Consider the following 20,323-nt stretch of genomic DNA (forward strand, 5'->3'; position numbering starts at 1 on the left):
GCACATATTTCATATCTATTAATTATAGATCATACCTGTGTAACAATATAAGTAAATCTATTCATGTAAGTACCTTCATCTCTTACAGTATACCCAAGTTCTGAAATTGTTGGCAGCATACATTAACATAACAACAATTGTTTAATTCTTTTGTTATGTTATTTATATCAGTATTAATTCTACCATTTTATTGCCTATTTTATACTACTACTACTACTATTTGTGTGCTTATATTCATTTCTCTTTTGCCCTGTTGAACCCAATTACCTTTGCTACTACAATGACCTAATTTCCCCACAGGGTTCAGCAGGTTTCCTCTCATCTTAGCTAGCCAAATAGCTGCACATGCAGCCCATGCATACTGCATGGTGATATGTGCATGCTAGAGCTAGACTGGCTGATACCATAAAGCATCTGGGCCTCACATGCACTGCAGAGGCCATTCGCCGAACTCAAATCTCTCCGTAACACTGATGTGAGGAATATCAGTGGTATTTTTAAAGGAAGCTCAAGGTGATCCAGTACTGCTGTAGGCACAGGCAATCCTCAAATGTAACAAAGTCCTGTCAAGTTTGACGACGGGATCTGGGGTTTTAAAGACGTAATCCACGATCCATCAACAAACAGTGGCCCAACTCTGACCTCAATCACCCAATTCAATATGAAAGCTCTAGATGCAACTAACCCACTGTCACTCAAAACTCAAAAACTCAAAAAATAAGCTCTAATATCTCTACTTTGTACTTGTGCATTAACATTTTCTGGCAAAAGAATGATCAGGGGCACTTTGCTCCAAAATAAACGTAATTTATTTTTAACAAGAAAAGATTAGAGCATTTATGACTGACACAGAAATGAACACATCCTCAGTTCAAAATTACAGGCAACTTAAAATCATCACCATAACATACTGATAATACCAGTACACTACATTATAAAACAAAAGAGCCCCCTTATTTAGAAAATAAAACCATGACAAAAAATGTTAAGAGGACAACATGATGACCCGGATATGTTTTTTTTTACATTCACATGAACCTAGGGATGATGGGGGATGGGAAGTTAGAGACAACTGGGAGACTATGATCCAAGATGGCCTTGCTTCTGTAACATACAAGATTCACATTGTTTAACCTAGTGTAAAATAACAACTAACTGACAAGGGAGTTACGAGAGTAACAAGACCTGTAAGAAAAACAGAGCAAAATTCCTGCTTGGGAATCAATACACGTGAAAATTGTTTTATCTCCTTTCAAAAGCAGCGTCCCATGGATCATCGCCATGGGTGAGTCTAGCAATCGGAGCGTTGAGAAGGGTGAAAAGATGGCATGGTCAGGTGAGAAAGGCTGTATATTATGAGCCGTTTACTGATAATTCATGTTCCCGTATCCAGGGTAGGAGGTCTGGTCTTGTCCTCCGTAGCCCTGGTACATGCTGCTGAAGCCCTGCTGGTTCTCCCAGGATGACTGGTTTCCCCAACCTGTGGACAGATCAAACCAGGAAGCACTGTCAGCTTTTTCAGGGAGTGACAGGCCATAAAGAAACTTGCCACATATGCTTACTTAACTTTTAGCCATTAAGAAGTTGCTGATTGGAAAACTTCTGTATAAAATTGAGGTCATACTCCCTGTGTGCAGAGGTACAGAAGCCCATTGAAGACATAATGTTCATCCATTTCATTTATGCCATTTTCTCATGATAACGATTTAATTTTCTGTTTTCTCAATTGTTTTCCCGAGATAACATGATTTTCTCATTATCTCGAGATAAAGTCACAGTGTAATTACCTTGAGGAAACAACACTTTGTTTTCCCGAGATAATGATATATTGTTCCTCGAGATTTCAACACTAATAGGTAGTCCTACTTCAACATTTGGGTTTTGAATAATTTGCTTTCCTTTAGGATGGATTCCAAGCATCTTGAGAAAACAATTTTTGTTATCCCAAGATAATGAGAAAATTATCTTGAAATCTTGGGAAAGAAATTCAATATTTTTCTCATTATCCTGGGAAAACAAAAGGTGTTATCTCGAGATGATGACATAAACAACTCAACATCTCAAAAAAACAAAGAAAATGAACTCCCTTATCACAGGAAAACAGCGTAAATAAAATGTATGAATACATGTCCTCAACGGGCTTCGGTACATAAGTGTGTGTGGGGAGTGATGGGTCGCCTTTTCTCTATCCTCACTCACCGTAGTTATTATACATTTGGCCCCCCGTCACTGAGCTGGGGTAGGCTGTGCTGTACATGGAGTAGTCTCCTTGGCTCTGGGTGCCGCCCTGACCTGCCGCCTGACTCCCTTGGGTCAGCAGCTTCTTCTTCTCATCCCCATAGCCGTAGCTGTAGGGGCTCTCCTGATCCATGGGAGGAGGCATCGACTGGTAGTTTTCTGGCGTCGAGGTGTTGGAGGCGGAGGTGGCTGTGGCGGACATGGGTGGGGCGGAGTAGGTGCATCCTTCGGGGTAGAAGGTGCCGTAGCCGGTGGTGCCAGATGCCCCGGAGGAGCCCGTCCCTTTGGATGTGTTGGTGGCTGCTGCTGAATTATTACCGTATAGCTTATCTGAAAGGGGTTTAAAAAAGTGGCACATGTCACTGGTGTGTGAAAAGACTGGTTTTGAACATTACTCTCCAGTAATCTAAAAAAAAATAAACACTTGATAATGATCATTACATTCTCTGCAGTAAACACACTGAAATGAACAAAATGTCCATCCGAGTTCAAAGTTAAAGTCACTTTCTGCCCTTTCTGTAACCTATGCCACTTAAATGTTGGCTAAATTGTTGTATTTTGTATGGGAGAGATCAGTGTATCAACACAAAAACCTGGGAGGCATTTGAGATTGGGAGAGCTGCATTTGATTGAGACATGGCAGATGTTCACAGCATTAAAATCACTGATGACCATGGCAATTATTACTTATTATGAGAGATGTCTTCAGGTGAATCAAGTCCCTTGCAAGGAGGGCTGATGACAAAGCTTGATTTTCTGAAGATACAGGTATATTTTCTGTTAAGAAATGTTTCCATTGTTATAAAATAACAATTTCAAGCTTAGAAAATAAAAGTGTATCTTCATGATAAAACTGCGGTCTATGTGGCTTTAAGCCATAGGCATGTATTAAAATTATGTTTCACAAAAAGGTACTTGGAGAAGAACATCAAGGCCATTAACTTCACAGCTCTCTCTCTAGCTCTGAAACTAAAAGCTGATTTGTGGTGCATGAACACTTATTTGCAAATCATGCTGTATTTAGCTAGCAATTCAGTGGAGGCACAAATTAAAGCACAGAGCTAATAGAGACAATAGAGACAAGTAGTAGACACTTACGATAACCTGTGCCAGCACTGCTCCCATAATTGTAGTTGGCTGTTAAAACAAAGGAAACAAATTACTATTCAGTTAAATTCCTCACAGGTGAACCTGAATTTCCCCAAGGGGATCAATAAAGTGCTATCTTATGTGCAAGGTGCTTATGAACAGTGTTTAAAGGATCCAATTTTGCCTATTTAAGACGAGGCCTAAACCTAGTGAGAAGTAGTGTTCCTTACTCTTGTTGTAGCTGTTTCCTCCAGGCATCTGTTTGCCTCGACCCCTGCCTCGACCTCTGCCATGACCCCAGCTGTGGGACCCGGGGTCTGAAGGAATGCCTCGGATCGTGCCAAATCCTGGTATGTGCTGTTAATTAAGCAGGAGTTTGCAGGGGATTAACTGTCAAGACCAAATACTTTGAGACAAGAGTATATGCTTGTGTGGATATGTGCATGCAGTGGCCGATGTGTCAGAGGATTAATTGCAGAGTTAGGGAGCGACTACACTGTCCATTGGTTTGCCTTTTAACATCAGACTATACAGTATAAATTCAATAAAAACTGACCTAGAAAACGTACAATCATCCCAACATTATACCAGCCTTTCTCCGTTTTATCTTTGTTTTTGTAATCCTTTGATGATGAGCCATACAACAACAGGATGTGTACGCTGCATTAATCATCGCCTCCTCCAAGCTCTCAGTGTTCGCCTCCATTTTTCCAAAGCAAACCTAGGAGCGCTTCCTCTTTTCCAATTGGCCAAACAGATGGTGAAAAATCTGTCTGCCCACCAAAACTGATGTAAATCTGAGATGGATGCGTCATCAGCCCTGCCCGGATAACAGACATGGCTGGTAAGACTTTTGGAACTAGATGAATTACCATGTCGGTGTAGGTGACCTTCTTCTTTGAGGGATCTCTGTAGCTGGTCGGCCCACCGGCGTCATCTGGGAACAGCTTCTCCAGGGCAGCGAGGGCAGCGTAGGCCTTTGCCTCCTTCTTGTTGGAGCCTCTCCCTTTGAACTTCTGCCCATCAACCTCCACCTGCGACATGGGGAGGGAAACGCACCCAAGTTCTTCCCCTTTGAATATGCACCTCTGTTAACAGTAGAAAAGTCCACAACTCCATGACTTTCCCTAAATATTTGGCCCTTAAATGCCTTTATTTTTAGAATTCTAAAAAAGGCAATTGGCAATTTTCTCTACACAAAATATCCTCCTAAGCAACAGGGCATTGGTACCTAAGTATGAATGTGTCTCCCTCTGCTCCTCCAGCACACTATTCAATAAGATGGGAATGAGAGAGTGAGCATTATTAAAACACTATCAAAACAATTTTCATGTGTAATTACCCACATTCCCTTTAGTAAACTTTAGTAGAAGGGGAAGATGGGAAACAGCACAGGAAAACACTGTATTGAACAACAAATGTATGACCTGGTAGACTGCCTTCACATAATGCTGTCAAGGAGACCGCAGGGCTAACTCAATTACACAAACATGAAAATCATCGGTAGACTAGTTTTCTTTGTCTATGCAACACAGGCACATACATAAGACATCAACGCTGTAATGCAGGGCAGAACCAATAACCCTGGACATCATGTGGCCACAGCACAGGGTTCAAAAGCTCGGCCTTTGTAGTGTTAAAGCTCTCTATACATATATGGAAAGGAAAAGATGAGAAAAAAAACACACATTTAATTTCTCTTGGAAAAAAACGAGCTTGCTGCATAACTTGCTACACGACTTGTTTGTGTGTGCGGTACCGCTGACTCACCTCCATGATGAAGCACTTTTCGTGGGAGCCGCCTGTCTCCGCAGAGAGCTCGTACTTCAGGCTGCGCCGCTTCTCATTTAGCTCCATCACTGGGTTCTTCCCGTGCTTTGTCAAGATCGGACCCTGGCTACTCTGTTCATAGCAAGGGGACAAAAAGTAGCTTCTTAGTCCACGTGACACCACTGCTTTACTCAAACAAACCAATTCACGGCTGAGATTTTTAGTCTTTGAGTGAAACAAACGTTGGGAGAAGGGATTTATTGTATGGGGAATTTGAAAAAGGGGATATTGAGTTCTAAACACCAGTCAAGACGGAGGCACACCGGCACATACATCTTCTGATGCCGTAGAGCCTGTGGTAACAGCGTTTCCCGATTCCTCGGTTCCCTCGCCCGCACCACTGGACTCTGATTTGGGTTCTGAACCAGTCGGCAGACCCAGTTCCTGCAGGACCTGTGAAAGACAAAAGAGTCAACATGTGAAGTGATAGCAGAGGAGGAGTGACACATCTCCAACAGTGGAGAGAGGCTGTGACAACAATCACAATGCCCTGTGTTTCAGGGAACCTTCACTGCAGCCAGGTGCCACATCATAGTCCTGTTATTAACACAACCGCATGGCACAAAACTGGATGCAGTGTAGGGAACCTGGGATGCTAGTTTTTATACTAAAGCAACTTAAAGGCAATTTTATCTCTATGGAATCGGCAAGAGCCTTGCCTTGGTGGCTACATTCAGCTTGGCAGCTCGTTTCGACGGCCCCGTGGCCTCGTAGGTCTTCCCATTCAACTCCACAGCCATGGTAAACACCGGCTCATGGACTGGGCCTGTCTGAGATGTGAGCCGGTAATCCAGACCAGGTTTGTACTGGTTCAGACGCATCACTGCATTCATACACAGATCATCGGAGACTATGGGGAAAATTAACAGGCAGAGAGAGGCAAAGAGAAAGAGAGATAATTATTACAAGTCAAAACAAACACATGAGTGGAATCAATTTAGAGATTAACCCTACAATGAGTCAAAATGACCATTTGGTAGCAAATATGGTAAAATATTTTATCATTTGATATTCCATGTATTCCTCAAAATTGTTGTCCGTTACCTTTACCCGTATTAATTTTATATTCATCTTTAGTACATTTTCATAAAATTGTTTTATTAGTCTCCCAAGTTTCCACAAGCAGGGGCAAATGACCCTCATTCATTTAATGTAAAACACTAGATATAGGAGTTAGTGTGTGTAGTGTGTCACATGGACTCACTGACTCATGGATATTTGCATGTGCTCATAGGATGTGTGAGTATGTTTGTCCAAAGTTTCATGTGTTTTGGACTTCCATTGCTTTTGAATACACTGTTTCCAATGGGAAACATCTGCACTGCTGACACTAAGGCTGTGTGTGTGTACTCACTGTGTGAATGTTGTCATGGGCTTTTTTTTAAAGACTGCAACAGTTCTAGGGATCTTATTCTCTACAAAATAATATTCATATTTTATCATTAGACCATGGCTTTTCAGGACTTTATTCATGAAATATACAAGTATGTTGTAACCTTTTGCCTTAAACAATAAATTTTCTTCAACACTAAAAAGCATGTTGCTTCCAATCCACATACAGTAGACAATTTGAAAAATCCCTTGACAATTGTATTGAGACCCATGCAGAAATCACTGTTATAATCAAATTAAGTATTTACAAAAAATGTTCAGCTGTATTTGTATATATTGTATGGTGTACAGTGGCTCATTTGACAGCAAAAGTGAATATGAATGGCTTGACCAATACCAAAGCCTTTGATGTCCATTACTAACATGATTTCCTCTGAAAGCGCTGATGCTTCTGGAACTTGAGAAACTTTCTCTGCTTGCTGTTGAGTTGGGCGTCATCCCCCCCTTTATCCACCTCTGTGTAAGGTCTCTTAGCCGGCAGGCTGACGTGTCCATCAGACTCAACCTGGGCTGGATAAAATAACAGACACAAGCCTGGGAACAGATATTTTCATCCTGCGAGTGTTTAATGATCCTTGAACTATACAGTGATTATAGTCCAAACTTTCTTGACATTATAAACTCAAGCAACAATAAATGAATGATATCCAAAAAAACAATAAAGACACAGCATTAGTCTCTCAAATGAGGAAGCGATACCAGTGAAGGGAGACTGATCATTATTCTAGTAGCTAGCCAGGTACCTGTGACATCTTTGGTGTTGGCGCCCATTAATCTCCGTGGTTTAATAGGCATCAAGTCCATCCCCAGCACCTTGTGCATCTGTCCAAATGCAGACAGCCTCAAGGCATGCTAAGGGGAACATCAAAGTTAGGCACAATTTGTGGGGTTCAATAATACGGGCGTGCTTTACGTGAGCGTGTATTAGCAGCATTGTCTTACCTGAGCACTCTGTGTGATGTCTTCACGCTGTTGTGGTGTAAGATGTGCAATGGCGTCTGTCTTGTCTCTCTCACATGGATCTTTAATTCCGGGGCCATCTTTGCAAAGAGCATGTTTAATTAGTCTAATGATGGTAATGCCCGTGTTAACAACTCAATGAAAAGTGGAGAGCTTACCTTCCAAGAGGATTCCAGACGCAACGCACTCTAAAACTCTGCGGAAGGACTCGCCTGCTCCCATTGGCCTTTCAGATGTACCAATGGCCTTCTCAACTAGTAGTTCAAGAGGCTATGTGGGGACAACAGCAGAGAACCAGAGCATACACAGCATACTTAAAATAAAAGGGTTATGCTCCATTAAAAAGATGGTTAGTCAGGGTGCAGAAATTACATGAAAGTCCGGGATTTTGGGACATGCCTCTAGCTGGTAAATTCTGGCTGTGACTACTCTACACACCACTTTGGCTGATAACCAACCATACTTAGGAGGTCCTATTCTGTTCTAAAACCCTAGCTGGTTATTAAAATTATGAAAATGGCTGGTGAATTTTGGAAAGTACCAGCTACTGTGGCTGCCCGACAAAAACGTTAGCCCTGGATGGGAAGTTGAGCCACTTGAAATTAGAGAGGGCCAACTGGCAACATGGAAATGGTGTCAGAGTTGGCTTAGATGCTTCCTCAGACCTCCAGTTCCAGATCTCAGCATTTTACATTATGGGAACACAGCTGAATCATTTGCTGATCAAGATCAAAGCACTAAGATCAAAGCAAACCCGGTTGCAGTGTTACCCAGGCTAGGAATTTCCTCTGACAACCAACGCTTCATGCTCAACATCCACCAAGACCCACCATCTCATGTATTTTTATTATAGACCTGCTTGATTCATACGAGTCAATGGCAGAATAGAGCACCAGCAACAAGCCTAGTTTATACACAATGTTATCTTAATTGCAGTTATCAACACAGTTCCCTCACCCATCCTGAGACTGGTGACCAGGTAGGAACACGGTTACACAAGTCCCTCATGATCCGGATCACAATGACGGCAGAATTCAGGTCGTTGACTTTGGCCTGCGGACAAAAGCGTGAGCCAACTCAGTCAGAAGAGTTGTGACCTCCAGTGACGACCCCCTGTGCCTTTTGGGGTCAACAACAGGATGGACCCCGACAACCAAGTATAGTTAGCTCTGTACAACTGAGCCATCGCCGAATTCAACAACTGTAATGACTGATATATTTTGTTAAAGACATTTTTTGTGTATATGCTGCCTGTTTTGGTCAATAGAAGAAAAACTCTGGTACAGATACAATATTCCTAGTGTTGAAACAATATCTGATCTTAATAGCTGTGTGTAGCCAATTTCCCCAACAGTAGAGCAGTTGAAATTGAGACAGCTCTGTCTGAAAGAGATAATGTAAGGCAGGACATTTTAAGAAAGCTTATATCATCAGGAATACTGCATCCACTGATATGTCCCGATTCCTGGCTTCCTGTATCTGTATGTGTCCGTACCAATGATTGGTCTGAATCTGTTGACATAAGCCATTGGTATGGATCAGCAGAACAATTTTCACATCAGTCAATAATTAAGATCCTTTGAAATTGCAAATATGGAACTTCCGACATTTTAAAATATGTACTAGGTCAGCCATAGTTGAGGAGGGCAGCGTTAAAATTTTTGCAATTTGCACTTTCTCTGTAAATGGAGAAAATAATAAAGAGACCATTGAGAGAATTAAGAGCTCAACTTTATGTACAAGTAAGGACGGGAATGCAAACCTGGAACCATTTGGCGTGGCGGAGAGACGCCAAGGCAGTTAGGCATTTCTGCCTGTCCAGAACGTCCGGCGGATCGTTGACTGTTCGCGTTTCTATTGACGAGGTGGGGTAAGAAGACAAGGTACAGTTTGACCAAGGGGGTTGGTTCTGTCTTGCAGCTCAGGGAGTAGCAGCTTTCCCCAAAGCACCAGCAGCAGGGAAAGGGGCTTCCAGTTCCTATTGTGTAAATCTTTTGTCCCAACATGTCTGATAATCCTCTATCACAGACCCAAGCTAAGTTTTACACAGTGTGTGAAGGTGAGAGCATCAAGTGTAGAGACAGTCATAAATACATTGTAGTATTTATAACATTACATAGTGTCATGTGGTTATCTTATGTGTCCTGCGTCCTTGGCATACTACAGTGAACGTCCCCTTCCCTCAGCCCCTCGGCTTGGTTTTGCTGCTTAGCCCCCCTCCTGAGACAGTGTGTCCAGTTGGTCAAAGGTCCAGCGTCCCTAAAAAACTTGACAAACTAGAAGGCAATCAGTTGTAAATTAGAAGCATTTAGAGAATCTGGAAGTTTGCTTCACACTGCAGCAAAACTGATGGGTTCCCTAACCCAAGTCTGGCTAAGATCCTAGTTGAGGCTTAGAATCGGCCTTTTGAAGACTTGATAACGCTGAAGTGGGGTAAAGCTTGAGTGTATTCTTCCTGACCCTCAAAAGAGCTTACTACTATTACCGTAACTTTGGACTCCCACATAAATACAGTTCATGCGGATTCAAACAGAGCCACCAACACTCCACCAACCAACACCAAGACGTTCACATACAAACAGACAAACATTAACTTGCATCTCTGGTTTCATTGCTCGTGTCTGGTTGAATTTTGATTCTCCCAGAAAAAGCCAAATAAATCTCCTCCTTGCCGATCAGTTTTGCTGCAGTTAGCGCCAAACGTACAACTTCAGCATAAAATACATGCACTGCGCGCTTTAACTTGTTATTCTTCAAAAGCCTTCACTTTAAACATGAATACAATTTAACAAGAATAAAGAAAGTTGTTTATGACTGAGGCATTGTCATCAACAACATGTACAAAATGTATCAACGACTACAGAGGAACTGCAGTGCTGGCAATCGCCAGTTTGTTACAAAGCGACGATGGGACTCTCGAGCGAGTGAAGAGCCAACGTTCATTGGTTGTTCACTGGCGTCGGACTGAGACACTGTACAGCTTCACTGATTTCTATATCCTGGGGATGGACAGCATTGGTGTAAGGTTTGAACTGTCAGACAGTTACAGATCAGTGGAGCAGTACAGGATCTGCTTACAGAGAAGAACACAGATCAGTTGAGTTATTTGGCTTCAGGACAGGGCCGGTGGTAGTTGGAGGCTAGACCAAGATGCATACCTTCTTCTTCAGTAGCTTCACTCTCCTGCTCCGTCCTGATCAGAGGTGATGTCAGATGGATGATGAGAGTCAGGACCAACTCTTTGGTGGTCTTCACAACAATGGCTGCATCCTCTGGGCTCTGGATTATTTCATATTTGTCCTCTGTAACAACCTATTAAAACAGACAGAGAGTTAGGATGGAAAAGATCTCAAAAACAAAACAGCAACAACCTCTATGCATCCATTCTTCGATCAATTAATTGAGGAGAATCTTTAATCTGTAAAATCTTTGGTTTTTTTCTATTGAGAATGTAATAAAACAGCTCATTTCTACCTCTAATTGCGCAGTTAGCATTTCAGCCACTTGTCCGAGCAGAGCGACGGTGGGCTTGTTGGAACAAAGCAGCACGAGCTCCAGGTCCATGTCCCCCTTCAGCAGGAGCCCTTTAGCCACCAGGCCGACCCTCATAACCCCACGCAGGACGCGCTCTTTCGCCTTCGAATCAGCACTTGACACAGCAGGGGGAGGAGGGAAAAAGAACAAAGAGGAATGATTTTTATATTTGGGAAAAAGAAAACTGTCAAGTTAAAAGACTTCATGCTTCAAAACTGACACCCCCAAAAATTAAACCATGTGTGCAACTGCCCATGATTCATGAGGGTCACAATTTCAGGTCTATTAAAAAGGAAAAAAAACATCTTTGTGATGGCCAAAGAGCACAGACTTCCTTTTCACCCTTTTAAACTCAAGTTGTGATGAAATTCCTCTAATACAGTTATGCAAAATAAAATTTCTGAATCAACAAATAACAAAATGTCCAGAATGTCTTATTCTGGGTTTCTTTTCCCTTAAATATTGGAAATCACATGCAATTTTCTACAGTTTTATGTAAATAAATGTAACACTAATATCACTGACTTTTCCTGACCATACAGTCAAAGTCTTTGTCTAGTCTTTCATCCTGATGTGCTTTCTAGCTACTGCTGCAACTGCAACGGAGCATTAGGACGCCTCGCTTACCTCACTGCCTCTGGATCTTCTTTGATGTCTTTCTTGTCCAGCTGGTCAGACACGGACTTGAGGGCGCACTCCACATGGGAGATGACTGTCTGCACCGCCTCCAGCTCCTCTGAGGAGGGATACACCGCAGAGTGTTTGGCCATCACATGCCGGTCGTATGGCCGCAGGTGCACCTGGCGGATTGTAGGTGTCTTAAGGGAGAAATCAGAAAATCTTTGTTGTAGGAAAAGAACACAATGTAGGTGATGGCAAGTCTGAAGTTAAAGCACCCAATTAGCTGATGATACTTTGTAATTAGGCATAAGCATTTCATCTTGCATTTCATTGCTACTTTCATATGTTCCAGTGAAAAAAAGCAATCTCATAAAACTTTAAAGCAAAAAAAAACAAAAAAAAGAATTGGGAAGTATAAAAGGACTGTGGTTAAAAAAACGTGTTGGAAAACAGAACACACGGATGGCACGATGACAGCTGTCTTGTAAGAGGAACAGCAATCTTTTAAAAGAACATAAGGAAATAAGATTGTGACGGAAAAAATTAGAGGTTTAGACTTTGAATACAGAGTTGCAGAAGTGAGGTGAAAAGACTCAAATCAAACAACCGACAGATTAGCGTATCATTAGGGGAAGATTTAACAGGTGAAGCAAGAACCTCATGACTCCGCTTCTCCTCAATCTCTTCAATGGCAGTGATGTAGTCGTGGTACTGTCTCAGCTCCTCCTCATAGCACAGGCAGTCATACCAGTAACGCAGGTCTTCATATCTAGAGGGACAAGACAGCAAAATGAGACTCTTGCTTTCTAGACAAGCTCCAATTTTCAAGCCAAACACAGGCACTAATAAAATGCATAGGAATGAGAGCCGACACATTGTAGTGTGGCGTTTGCCGAGTTACACCAGAAAAAACAATCCTCATTTACACTTTGAAGGGTTAACAAGATCCTGTAAGGCTTCTTCTACCCACTATGCCTCAGCAATTTATCCTACATTGAATTGAGTGGGCCAACAATGCTGTGAAAATTAAATTTGTGTTGGTACTAAAAAGCAACACAAAACATTCATTGGTCAGTTCCATTAGACAGTCCTATAGAAAAACGACTGTCAAATGTGTATATTAGTCTACTGTCCTTAATATTCCTTTGCACTGAGAGGCCCTGTTGTCTTTGTAACATACTACTATGAAAATATGTCCATGCACCAATATCACTAAGACAAATTACTGTGCATTGCTCATGCTTAAAAAAATCCCAACGCTGAAAGAGAAGGCTAAGAAACAAAGATCATATTAACAGATCTTCCACAGAGATGGTATTCATCATTTCTGATGCTGCAATAACTGCCACAATTCACTGAAGAGCCACCTGATGGGATGGATAGTAGCAAGATGCAGCTGCAAAGGAATTTTACACTGTACAGTCAATGAATTGGGGGCGCTATAGGGCAGCTCGTGCTACTAGTTAAACAGGTTAACTGGTTTTCGGTGCCGTTTGTACCTATCAAAGTCATGCGGAAGGAGGCGGTGTCCCTGTTGTATCAGGCTGTCCCAGTACAGGAGCTCCTCGTAGGCCTTGCGCTCATCCCACATTGGCGCTGGTTCGGCGGCCATGGCTTTACAGTTTCAGGACGGAAGGTTCCCACCTGTTCTACCAGGAAAGGCGTCACTTAGTCAACGTACAACTGCTGGCTAATATGCAACACAAAAGCAGTGAAATCAAATCTAGTGACTGAGATTAAACTGGCCAAATGCATTTCAACCATGGATGTAACTAGTAACGTTAGCTACCCAGGAAACTTGCTCTGGCAGGTTGAATGAGGCGATTCGCTGAACTGTCATGGACCATTGTGTGTGTGTGTCAGGTGTTTTTTCAGCAAAATGCACACACGTTTTCTAATATAGTTAATTATTAGAAATGTAGCACATTTTACCCTAAACGGGGAAATGAGGATAAATCAATATAGCTAGCGAGCTAGCTGGCTAATGTTTGTTTCTGGCACTAGCTCTCCAGTTGAAGCTAGCCAACTGTTTTGCCGGCCATTTTAGGCCATTTACTGTCCACAGTTAGCGAATAACATAATAAACACGATTTTGCGTTTTAAGAGTTATCTATAGCTCTATCTAACTTGCTTAACGTCTTATTCGTGCTTTAACCGCTCACCTCTATCAACTAGAGACTCTCGTCCTTCTCGCAATAACGTTGTTACTGTTTGTTGCTGCAAGCTAGTCGCCGAGGTGTCGCATAGAGATGACGTACAAGGTGAACCTAACAACTTTATTTGTATGGCAATTTTTCCACAACAAATTTTAGAAAAGTGCTTCACGTTCACGACAACCAACACCACAAATTGAGCTTGCTGTCTTCAGGCTGGCCGGAGAATCCCGTTTGGATTAAGAATACTGCAATAAGAAATGAAACCCACCAGAAAAAAATAAATAAAAAATCAGGGCAACTCAGTGAGCTTTATTGTCATGACATGCATGTGTGCATATTTCCAAAAGCAGAAATTCAAACATAACACAAGTAAATACAATATTACATTCAACAGCTGGAACCCTAAACATGAACACAATGGATCTGTCTTCGTTCTATTTATTATTTGTGGGTAATAATTCATATACATATTTATATAATATTTACAATCTTAGCCTACGTACATCATTGTAATATCAACTAGTATCAAGTGATATTAAATATCATATCAAATAGGCCTACTCATACCACCCAGTTTCTTCTTTCACCCAGTTTGGGAAGTAGGCTATATTCCAAAAACAATCTGTATCTTTAAAAAGTCTCTTGAATCAGTTGGTTTTTGTGGTCTGATTAAATTAAGAGAAATCTAAAACATTTAGTCATCCATCACAGACTTTGTTAGTAATTTTATTTTATTAGATTTCCTCCTCCAAATAAAACTGTATGACTGGAGTAGTTGCATTTCAGGTAAAATCAAACAGACGTAGAGAAATAAGTGTCAGCTGCTTTTATTTTGTTATTCCTCTGTCGTATCAATTGTGCGGAATTTATGAAAACATATGTAGTAGACTTTTTAGGCCAAGTATAGACCAAAATAACTTTTCATGAACAACTTCTGATGGCAAATACAGCATACCAAGAAGTGCAGGGGCATCCACATCCAAATGTCGCCGGTTGTTGCCACCTAGCGGCAAATAGCGTAAATGATTTTTGGGTATGAAATAAGAAAAAGGGGAAAAAATGTTCCAGCTGCAGACTGCAGACCACGGGAGTGCGGTTGGAAAGAAATGATGCAGAAGTGGAGTAGTAAAGGAGTAGCTTCCTGAAAATACCCAGGTACTTACGTCAAGACAAAATAAAACAGATTTATGTATTTTCAACAATGTTGCATCCAAAAATAAACAGATTATGCAATCTAAGTCTGCCCAAACTTTGTGGATAATCCTTTCTGATTAATCATCAGCATCAGTTATGGGAGGTGAAGTCCAGAGTGTTCTACAGTAAATTCCTGATCTCACTGGCGTCAGAGTAAATATTTAACGACATACTCATGTAGAACTTAAAGTACAGACTTGTATTAATACTTAGAAAATTAGCATTACTCTGAGAAACTAGTCAAGTACAGTAACTAGAGTAGGTGCAACTAATTACTTTCCAACTGAGAATAATTGCATCTACCCAGATAGTAGATTAACCTGGGAAAAGACAGTATACTACTACTGCAATATACTGTATGCACTTTATGCATACAGTATATTGCATATATTTACTAACCTATATAATATATTTACACCCTCCTTGTCAACATAGGCCTTCTTGTGTCACTTAAAAAAAACAGACATTTCATCAGAAATAAATGCAAAATTTAGGGCTAAAGTTTATATGTCACATTCCATTATTTTATTTACATTCATTTTAAAGTTCTTTACATATCCTCAGGAAATCGAGGAAACAATTCAAGTATTAACTTATACGACTTTACATTATTTCACATAAAGCAGACTTTTCACACTGTATAAACTCAGGGAAAAGCAAACCTTCCTTTACAAGCATGACACTGCTTACTGGATATAAATTCCACAGTAATGGAACATTGACATTCCTTAAGACATTCCTTAATGAGACACATTCAGCTGAATACTATGTGATATCTGGACTTAACATCATGAGCAGGCTCTAACATCTGGGTTTACCCTGGTTATGGCTCAATCTTCCATTCATCATTGTAAAAAAAAATTCCTCTGATGTAAAAGTGAGTCAAACTGAGCATTTCTAAACCACAGGTGGAGGTGAATTAATCATTTGCTGGACTAAAAAGTGAATTTCCAAAATGATCCAGATTTGCTTTTATCCCCTATAGAAACAACACCCAAATTTGAAAGTAAGCTCCCTTACCAATGAAAATGAGGTTGAGAAATACAACCAAATACTACTTGGTCCCTGCAAAGGTAACAACTCTGCCAGCCTTGTTTTTAGGCTCTCAGGACAGAATATGTAGCATCTCTGTCCTGTTTTTAATATGAGCATCACATGGACAACTAGTCCAAATGAATACATGAAATAAGGAATGTTCACTTATTGTAAGCAAACAGTACAAAGTATATAATACTAATAATTTGTGCAAAATAACAGCATGAGCTAGCTTTCACTTGAAAGATCAGAAAATGAACTCGTTGGTGAGCTTCGATGGAGTGAGAGAGAGATCCACCTTCAGCTTCATTTGATTGATCTCAGGAAAGTTTTCTAAAGTAGGAGTGTACAGAGATTTTTAAAAATGCGTCACCCCAGATATCAAATACTGAATGTCTCAGCTGGTCTGGTGCACCGTCACAGCCAGCACCGCTTCAGTTTGTTCCTTCAACTTTCTCTTTCGAGTCTTGGCACCCCGAGTTCTTCATACGCTGAATGACCCGGGGGACGAGCGAGTCCACAGCACCCTGTCTCAGTCTCTCTCTCAGTTCAGATATGGTTGACTGTGTTCTTCTCTGAGCTGTGGAAGGAGGTGGGCTCCCAGCGCCGCAGCACGCTGCCCTTCAGGTCCGCCTGACATTTAGTGATGAGGTAGATCTTGCGGAGGACGGTGCGGCGCAGCAGGATGTAGACCCAGGGGTCGAGGATCTGGTTCCAGGAGGCCAGCCTCACGCCCATCACCATCAGGGTTTTATAGCTGGACAGGTCGTCCCCAATGGAGTCTCTGTAGGAGCGGATCACCGACATCAGGCCGAAGATCTGCAGACAGGAGACAGCACATTGGAAGAATTATTTTATAAAGTAGCCTAGTTATTCTATTAAGTCTCTGGTCAGGGTGCTATGAGTCACTGGTCTGCTGTTTGACCCAAAACAGTGTATCAATATAGTTAAGCCAGTAATACTGAAATTTCTCAAAAACAATGCGGTTATTAAGCAGACAAACTGAACCTCCTCTCCATTTTTACAAAGCGTCCTCAGAACAAAAGTACTGATCAAGGGTCTCTTATTCTCTTAAAATAATCTTATTCATTCCAAAAAAACAAAAACAAATGGGTGTCCTGGATAAACACTCTTTCTTTGACATAGTCTACTTTATGAAAATCGATGACATATGACATATGTAGGCTATGTTAATATACTGTATATAATGTATGTATGTTGGAAGGTTTTACTATAAGCCCTTTAGGGTTTTTTACACTACCTGTGCATTATTGTAGCTATATATTTGTTCAGATTTTTTTTCTTTTCCAAATTGCACAAATAAATAAACAAAATAAACACAAACTGACTGAGCCTCACAACTCCTCACAGCTCTCAGAGTGCCAGTGTGTAGTTGGAGTGGATGTGACATTCGCCATCGACACTCCATTACGACTCTACTGTGTTTCCCTTACTCACCAGCAGAGGGCTCCAACAGATGCAGGAGGTCACCATGATGCCCACCAGCTGCACCACCATCTCTATGTCATGGGACTTGGCGGAGTGGTGGGAGCACGGCTGCCTCCTGAGCCGGGCGAGCACCAGCGTCAGTCCGCTGATGGTGTTGCACACCAGCGCCACGGCCAGCGAGGTCAGCCCCAGGCCGGAGAACAGCACCACGAAGGCCACGTCCGCCTCCTGGGTGTCCTCCAGCACCTTGATGAAGCACCAGGTCCCCGGGTACTGATAGGTGTAGGAGCCCAGCTGGAAGCAAGGCAGCATGGCCACGCAGAGAGCCGCCAGCCAGATGATGGAGAGGCAGATCTTCGTGCGGGTGGTGGTGACCAGGGAGGAGTGCAGGAGCGGCTGAGTGACGCCCAGGCAGCGCTCCGCAGCCATGGCGCAGCCCAGGAACAGCGGGCACAGGCCGAAGAACACCATGCTGCCGCCAAGGAACTGGCACATGGCGTCGGCCGAGTTGTAGGCCTCGGCTGGAACCCCTCCTGAGAGGTAGAGCCGCAGGACCAGGGCCCCGGGGATCACGTGGCCGGTGAAATCCGTGACCACCAGCGAACTGGCAAACAGGAGGAACGTGGCTTTGGAGCGGCGGCGCTGGAGCGAGTAGGCGTTGGCCAGGATGAAGAGGGCCACGATGTTGGAGACGATGCCTAGCGTCATGGACAGCATGGCCGCGATGGGGCCGCTGGAGGTGGGCTGGTCCAGGGTGAGGTTTCCCTGCTGCGACAGGCCCTCCATCGCCACCTCGGCCTCCACCTTCCCCAGACTGGTGTTTGAGGAAGGCGGGAGGAGTGAGGAGGCGGAGGAGTTGTAGTGGCTCATAGCTAACATCATTGAAGCTTGAAGGTTATGGGGTCCATACTTCGGGGAGGCTGCAAGAGGAAGAAGAGGCGAATTGATGGAAACACGTTTGCACGGTGCAAAGGCGAGCTGTAGGTCAACATAATATAGCCTAAATCACATTTTTGATAGGCCTACCTATGAAATTAAAAACAAAGCATTTTTATGGCACTCTAATCTCAATCTTCCTTTCCCTTAGCCTATAATTTTTTAGATTAATATTTACTTTCAGGGACTCATGGCAACAAAGACAGATAAGACACATGTTTCCCATAAATTACCCATCAATTACTAAATATTTACCTAACTACATTCAGAATGCTCTCCTAACGACACACAGACCACAAATTATCCTGTAAAATCCCCTTTAAACCTGACATGACAGCTGTTCACCTCCGCACGGTGCCCAGGCTGACAAGTCAGAACAGTTTCCTTTTGACAACCGCAAAAATGTGAAGACGCATTCCTCTGCTGAAGCTTTTGTCCGAGAGTCTGTTCGTGTTACTGAAGCACGAAGGACTGTGATCACTCAGGTAGATTTAGTTTGGTTGGAGGTCATACTGAAACAGGCCAGAACTTCAAGCAACATACTAAGAGCAGGCAATATATTAACAATACAGCCTATAGCCAATATTTTCTTATTGAACATCCTGACTATTGATGAGGAAATTACATTAGATGATGGTTTTGATTGTTCTAATCACCCCACCCCCCCACCCCAAAGTTTTGCATCAGCTTGAATCAGAATATTTTGCAACGAGTAATCTTATGAACAGATGCAATAGGCTAATTGTGATCAAATAATCAAATAAAACAATATAAATATGTATCCATTTATTAACTGTAGGCCTAGTTAAACGAGAGATTCAATCTTGTTCTTTTGATAATGGGGATTATCTATCTATATCTTAATTTCCTTAAATTCTGATTCTCCTTTTACTTTTATTAGTAGCTTTAAAACTCAGATTTCTAAAAATGACTCACCACTGCATATAGAAATCCTTTTCAGTGAAGTTGAATATCCGAAATGTGTTATTCCTTCTCAAAACAGACACCCAGAAATAATCCAAAGCGCGCGCGGGTCTATGAAACAATTTCAGCAAAGTCTTCAACAAATCGATGAAAAAATGTCTTTTGCTTATACTCGACAGTCATGCTTCCATCTGAGGGTGAAGTGATAGTAAAACCCCGGGTGGAACAATGCGTCGGTACCTTCCGTTTAACATTCCCCATGGCTGGATCCGCCTGAGTGTTGTCTCATGGTGGTGGATGGAGGGTGTGAGGATCTTCTGTCACCAAACCGCAGGTCTTCAGCACAAACACAGACTCACGTTTTTATAGCGCGTCTTCCCCCTCAGCCTGTATGGGCGGCTCTGCTCAGTGAGTCAAGTTCACATCTGACTCTTCTCGTGCAGTTTTTTTTTGTCACTTTTTACTTTGTTTACATTAGCCGTAATGCAAGTAATCCCACTTGAATGTCCTTACTCATGTGTGTCATCTACATTTCTTCAAATAGGCCTATATAGGTCTATTTTATCTTACATACATTTTATTTCTTACTTACTGGAGGACATTCAGAGAGATGAGCATCAAAATAGAAAAGCCATCTGAGTTAACAGCAGACTGATTAACAGCTATCAGTTATGCATATAAAAAAAGAAGAAGCTGTTTATTAGCCATCCACTGTGCAGCAAACACACACACACACACACACACACACACACACAAAGTTTTGCATCAGCTTGAATCAGAATGGACTATTTTATGCAGTTTACCGCCTGTTGTGCAGTGAGTAAGCCTATGAACAGATACAAGTAGGCCTAGGCTAAATGTGATCAAATAATCAAAACTAAATGAATATGTATCAATTTATTAACTACCTAGTTAACCGAGAGATTCAATCTTGTTTTTTTGCACTGCAAATGTTAGAGCCATAC

General features: G+C 42.0%; 2 protein-coding genes across 5 annotated transcripts; both read right to left on the minus strand.

Moving 5' to 3' along the window:
• Positions 1 to 824: 824 nt before the first annotated feature.
• On the minus strand, positions 825 to 13,893 carry ilf3a (interleukin enhancer binding factor 3a). 4 transcript variants are annotated; one of them, XR_013504318.1, is made up of 21 exons: positions 13,827 to 13,893; positions 13,164 to 13,308; positions 12,322 to 12,433; positions 11,671 to 11,861; positions 10,984 to 11,158; positions 10,668 to 10,821; positions 9,272 to 9,363; positions 8,467 to 8,562; positions 7,668 to 7,779; positions 7,492 to 7,589; positions 7,293 to 7,401; positions 6,913 to 7,059; positions 5,817 to 6,007; positions 5,431 to 5,550; positions 5,098 to 5,229; positions 4,559 to 4,596; positions 4,200 to 4,361; positions 3,558 to 3,684; positions 3,337 to 3,375; positions 2,200 to 2,568; positions 825 to 1,480 (listed from the first exon to the last, which is right to left on the minus strand). XR_013504318.1 is itself a non-coding variant. In XM_078282809.1 (20 exons), exons 2-20 carry the CDS (start codon positions 13,274 to 13,276, stop codon positions 1,365 to 1,367), a joined length of 2,655 nt encoding a protein of 884 aa, XP_078138935.1. In that variant the 5' UTR covers positions 13,277 to 13,308; positions 13,827 to 13,893; the 3' UTR covers positions 825 to 1,364. The 4 variants fall into 4 exon arrangements, 3 of the variants coding, with proteins under 3 accessions (XP_078138935.1, XP_078138936.1, XP_078138937.1); XM_078282809.1 differs by lacking the exon at positions 4,559 to 4,596; XM_078282810.1 differs by lacking the exon at positions 4,559 to 4,596 and having other exon boundaries at positions 13,597 to 13,872.
• A 1,672-nt stretch (positions 13,894 to 15,565) lies between these two features.
• On the minus strand, positions 15,566 to 19,551 carry ptger1a (prostaglandin E receptor 1a (subtype EP1)). Its single transcript, XM_071924874.2, has 3 exons — positions 19,371 to 19,551; positions 17,508 to 18,418; positions 15,566 to 16,868 (listed from the first exon to the last, which is right to left on the minus strand). The coding sequence occupies exons 2-3, from the start codon at positions 18,378 to 18,380 to the stop codon at positions 16,599 to 16,601; spliced, it is 1,143 nt and encodes a 380-aa protein (XP_071780975.1). The 5' UTR covers positions 18,381 to 18,418; positions 19,371 to 19,551; the 3' UTR covers positions 15,566 to 16,598.
• Positions 19,552 to 20,323: the final 772 nt, after the last annotated feature.

The sequence above is a fragment of the Centroberyx gerrardi genome, chromosome 3 (assembly GCF_048128805.1).
Source record: "Centroberyx gerrardi isolate f3 chromosome 3, fCenGer3.hap1.cur.20231027, whole genome shotgun sequence".
NCBI lineage: Eukaryota > Metazoa > Chordata > Actinopteri > Beryciformes > Berycidae > Centroberyx > Centroberyx gerrardi.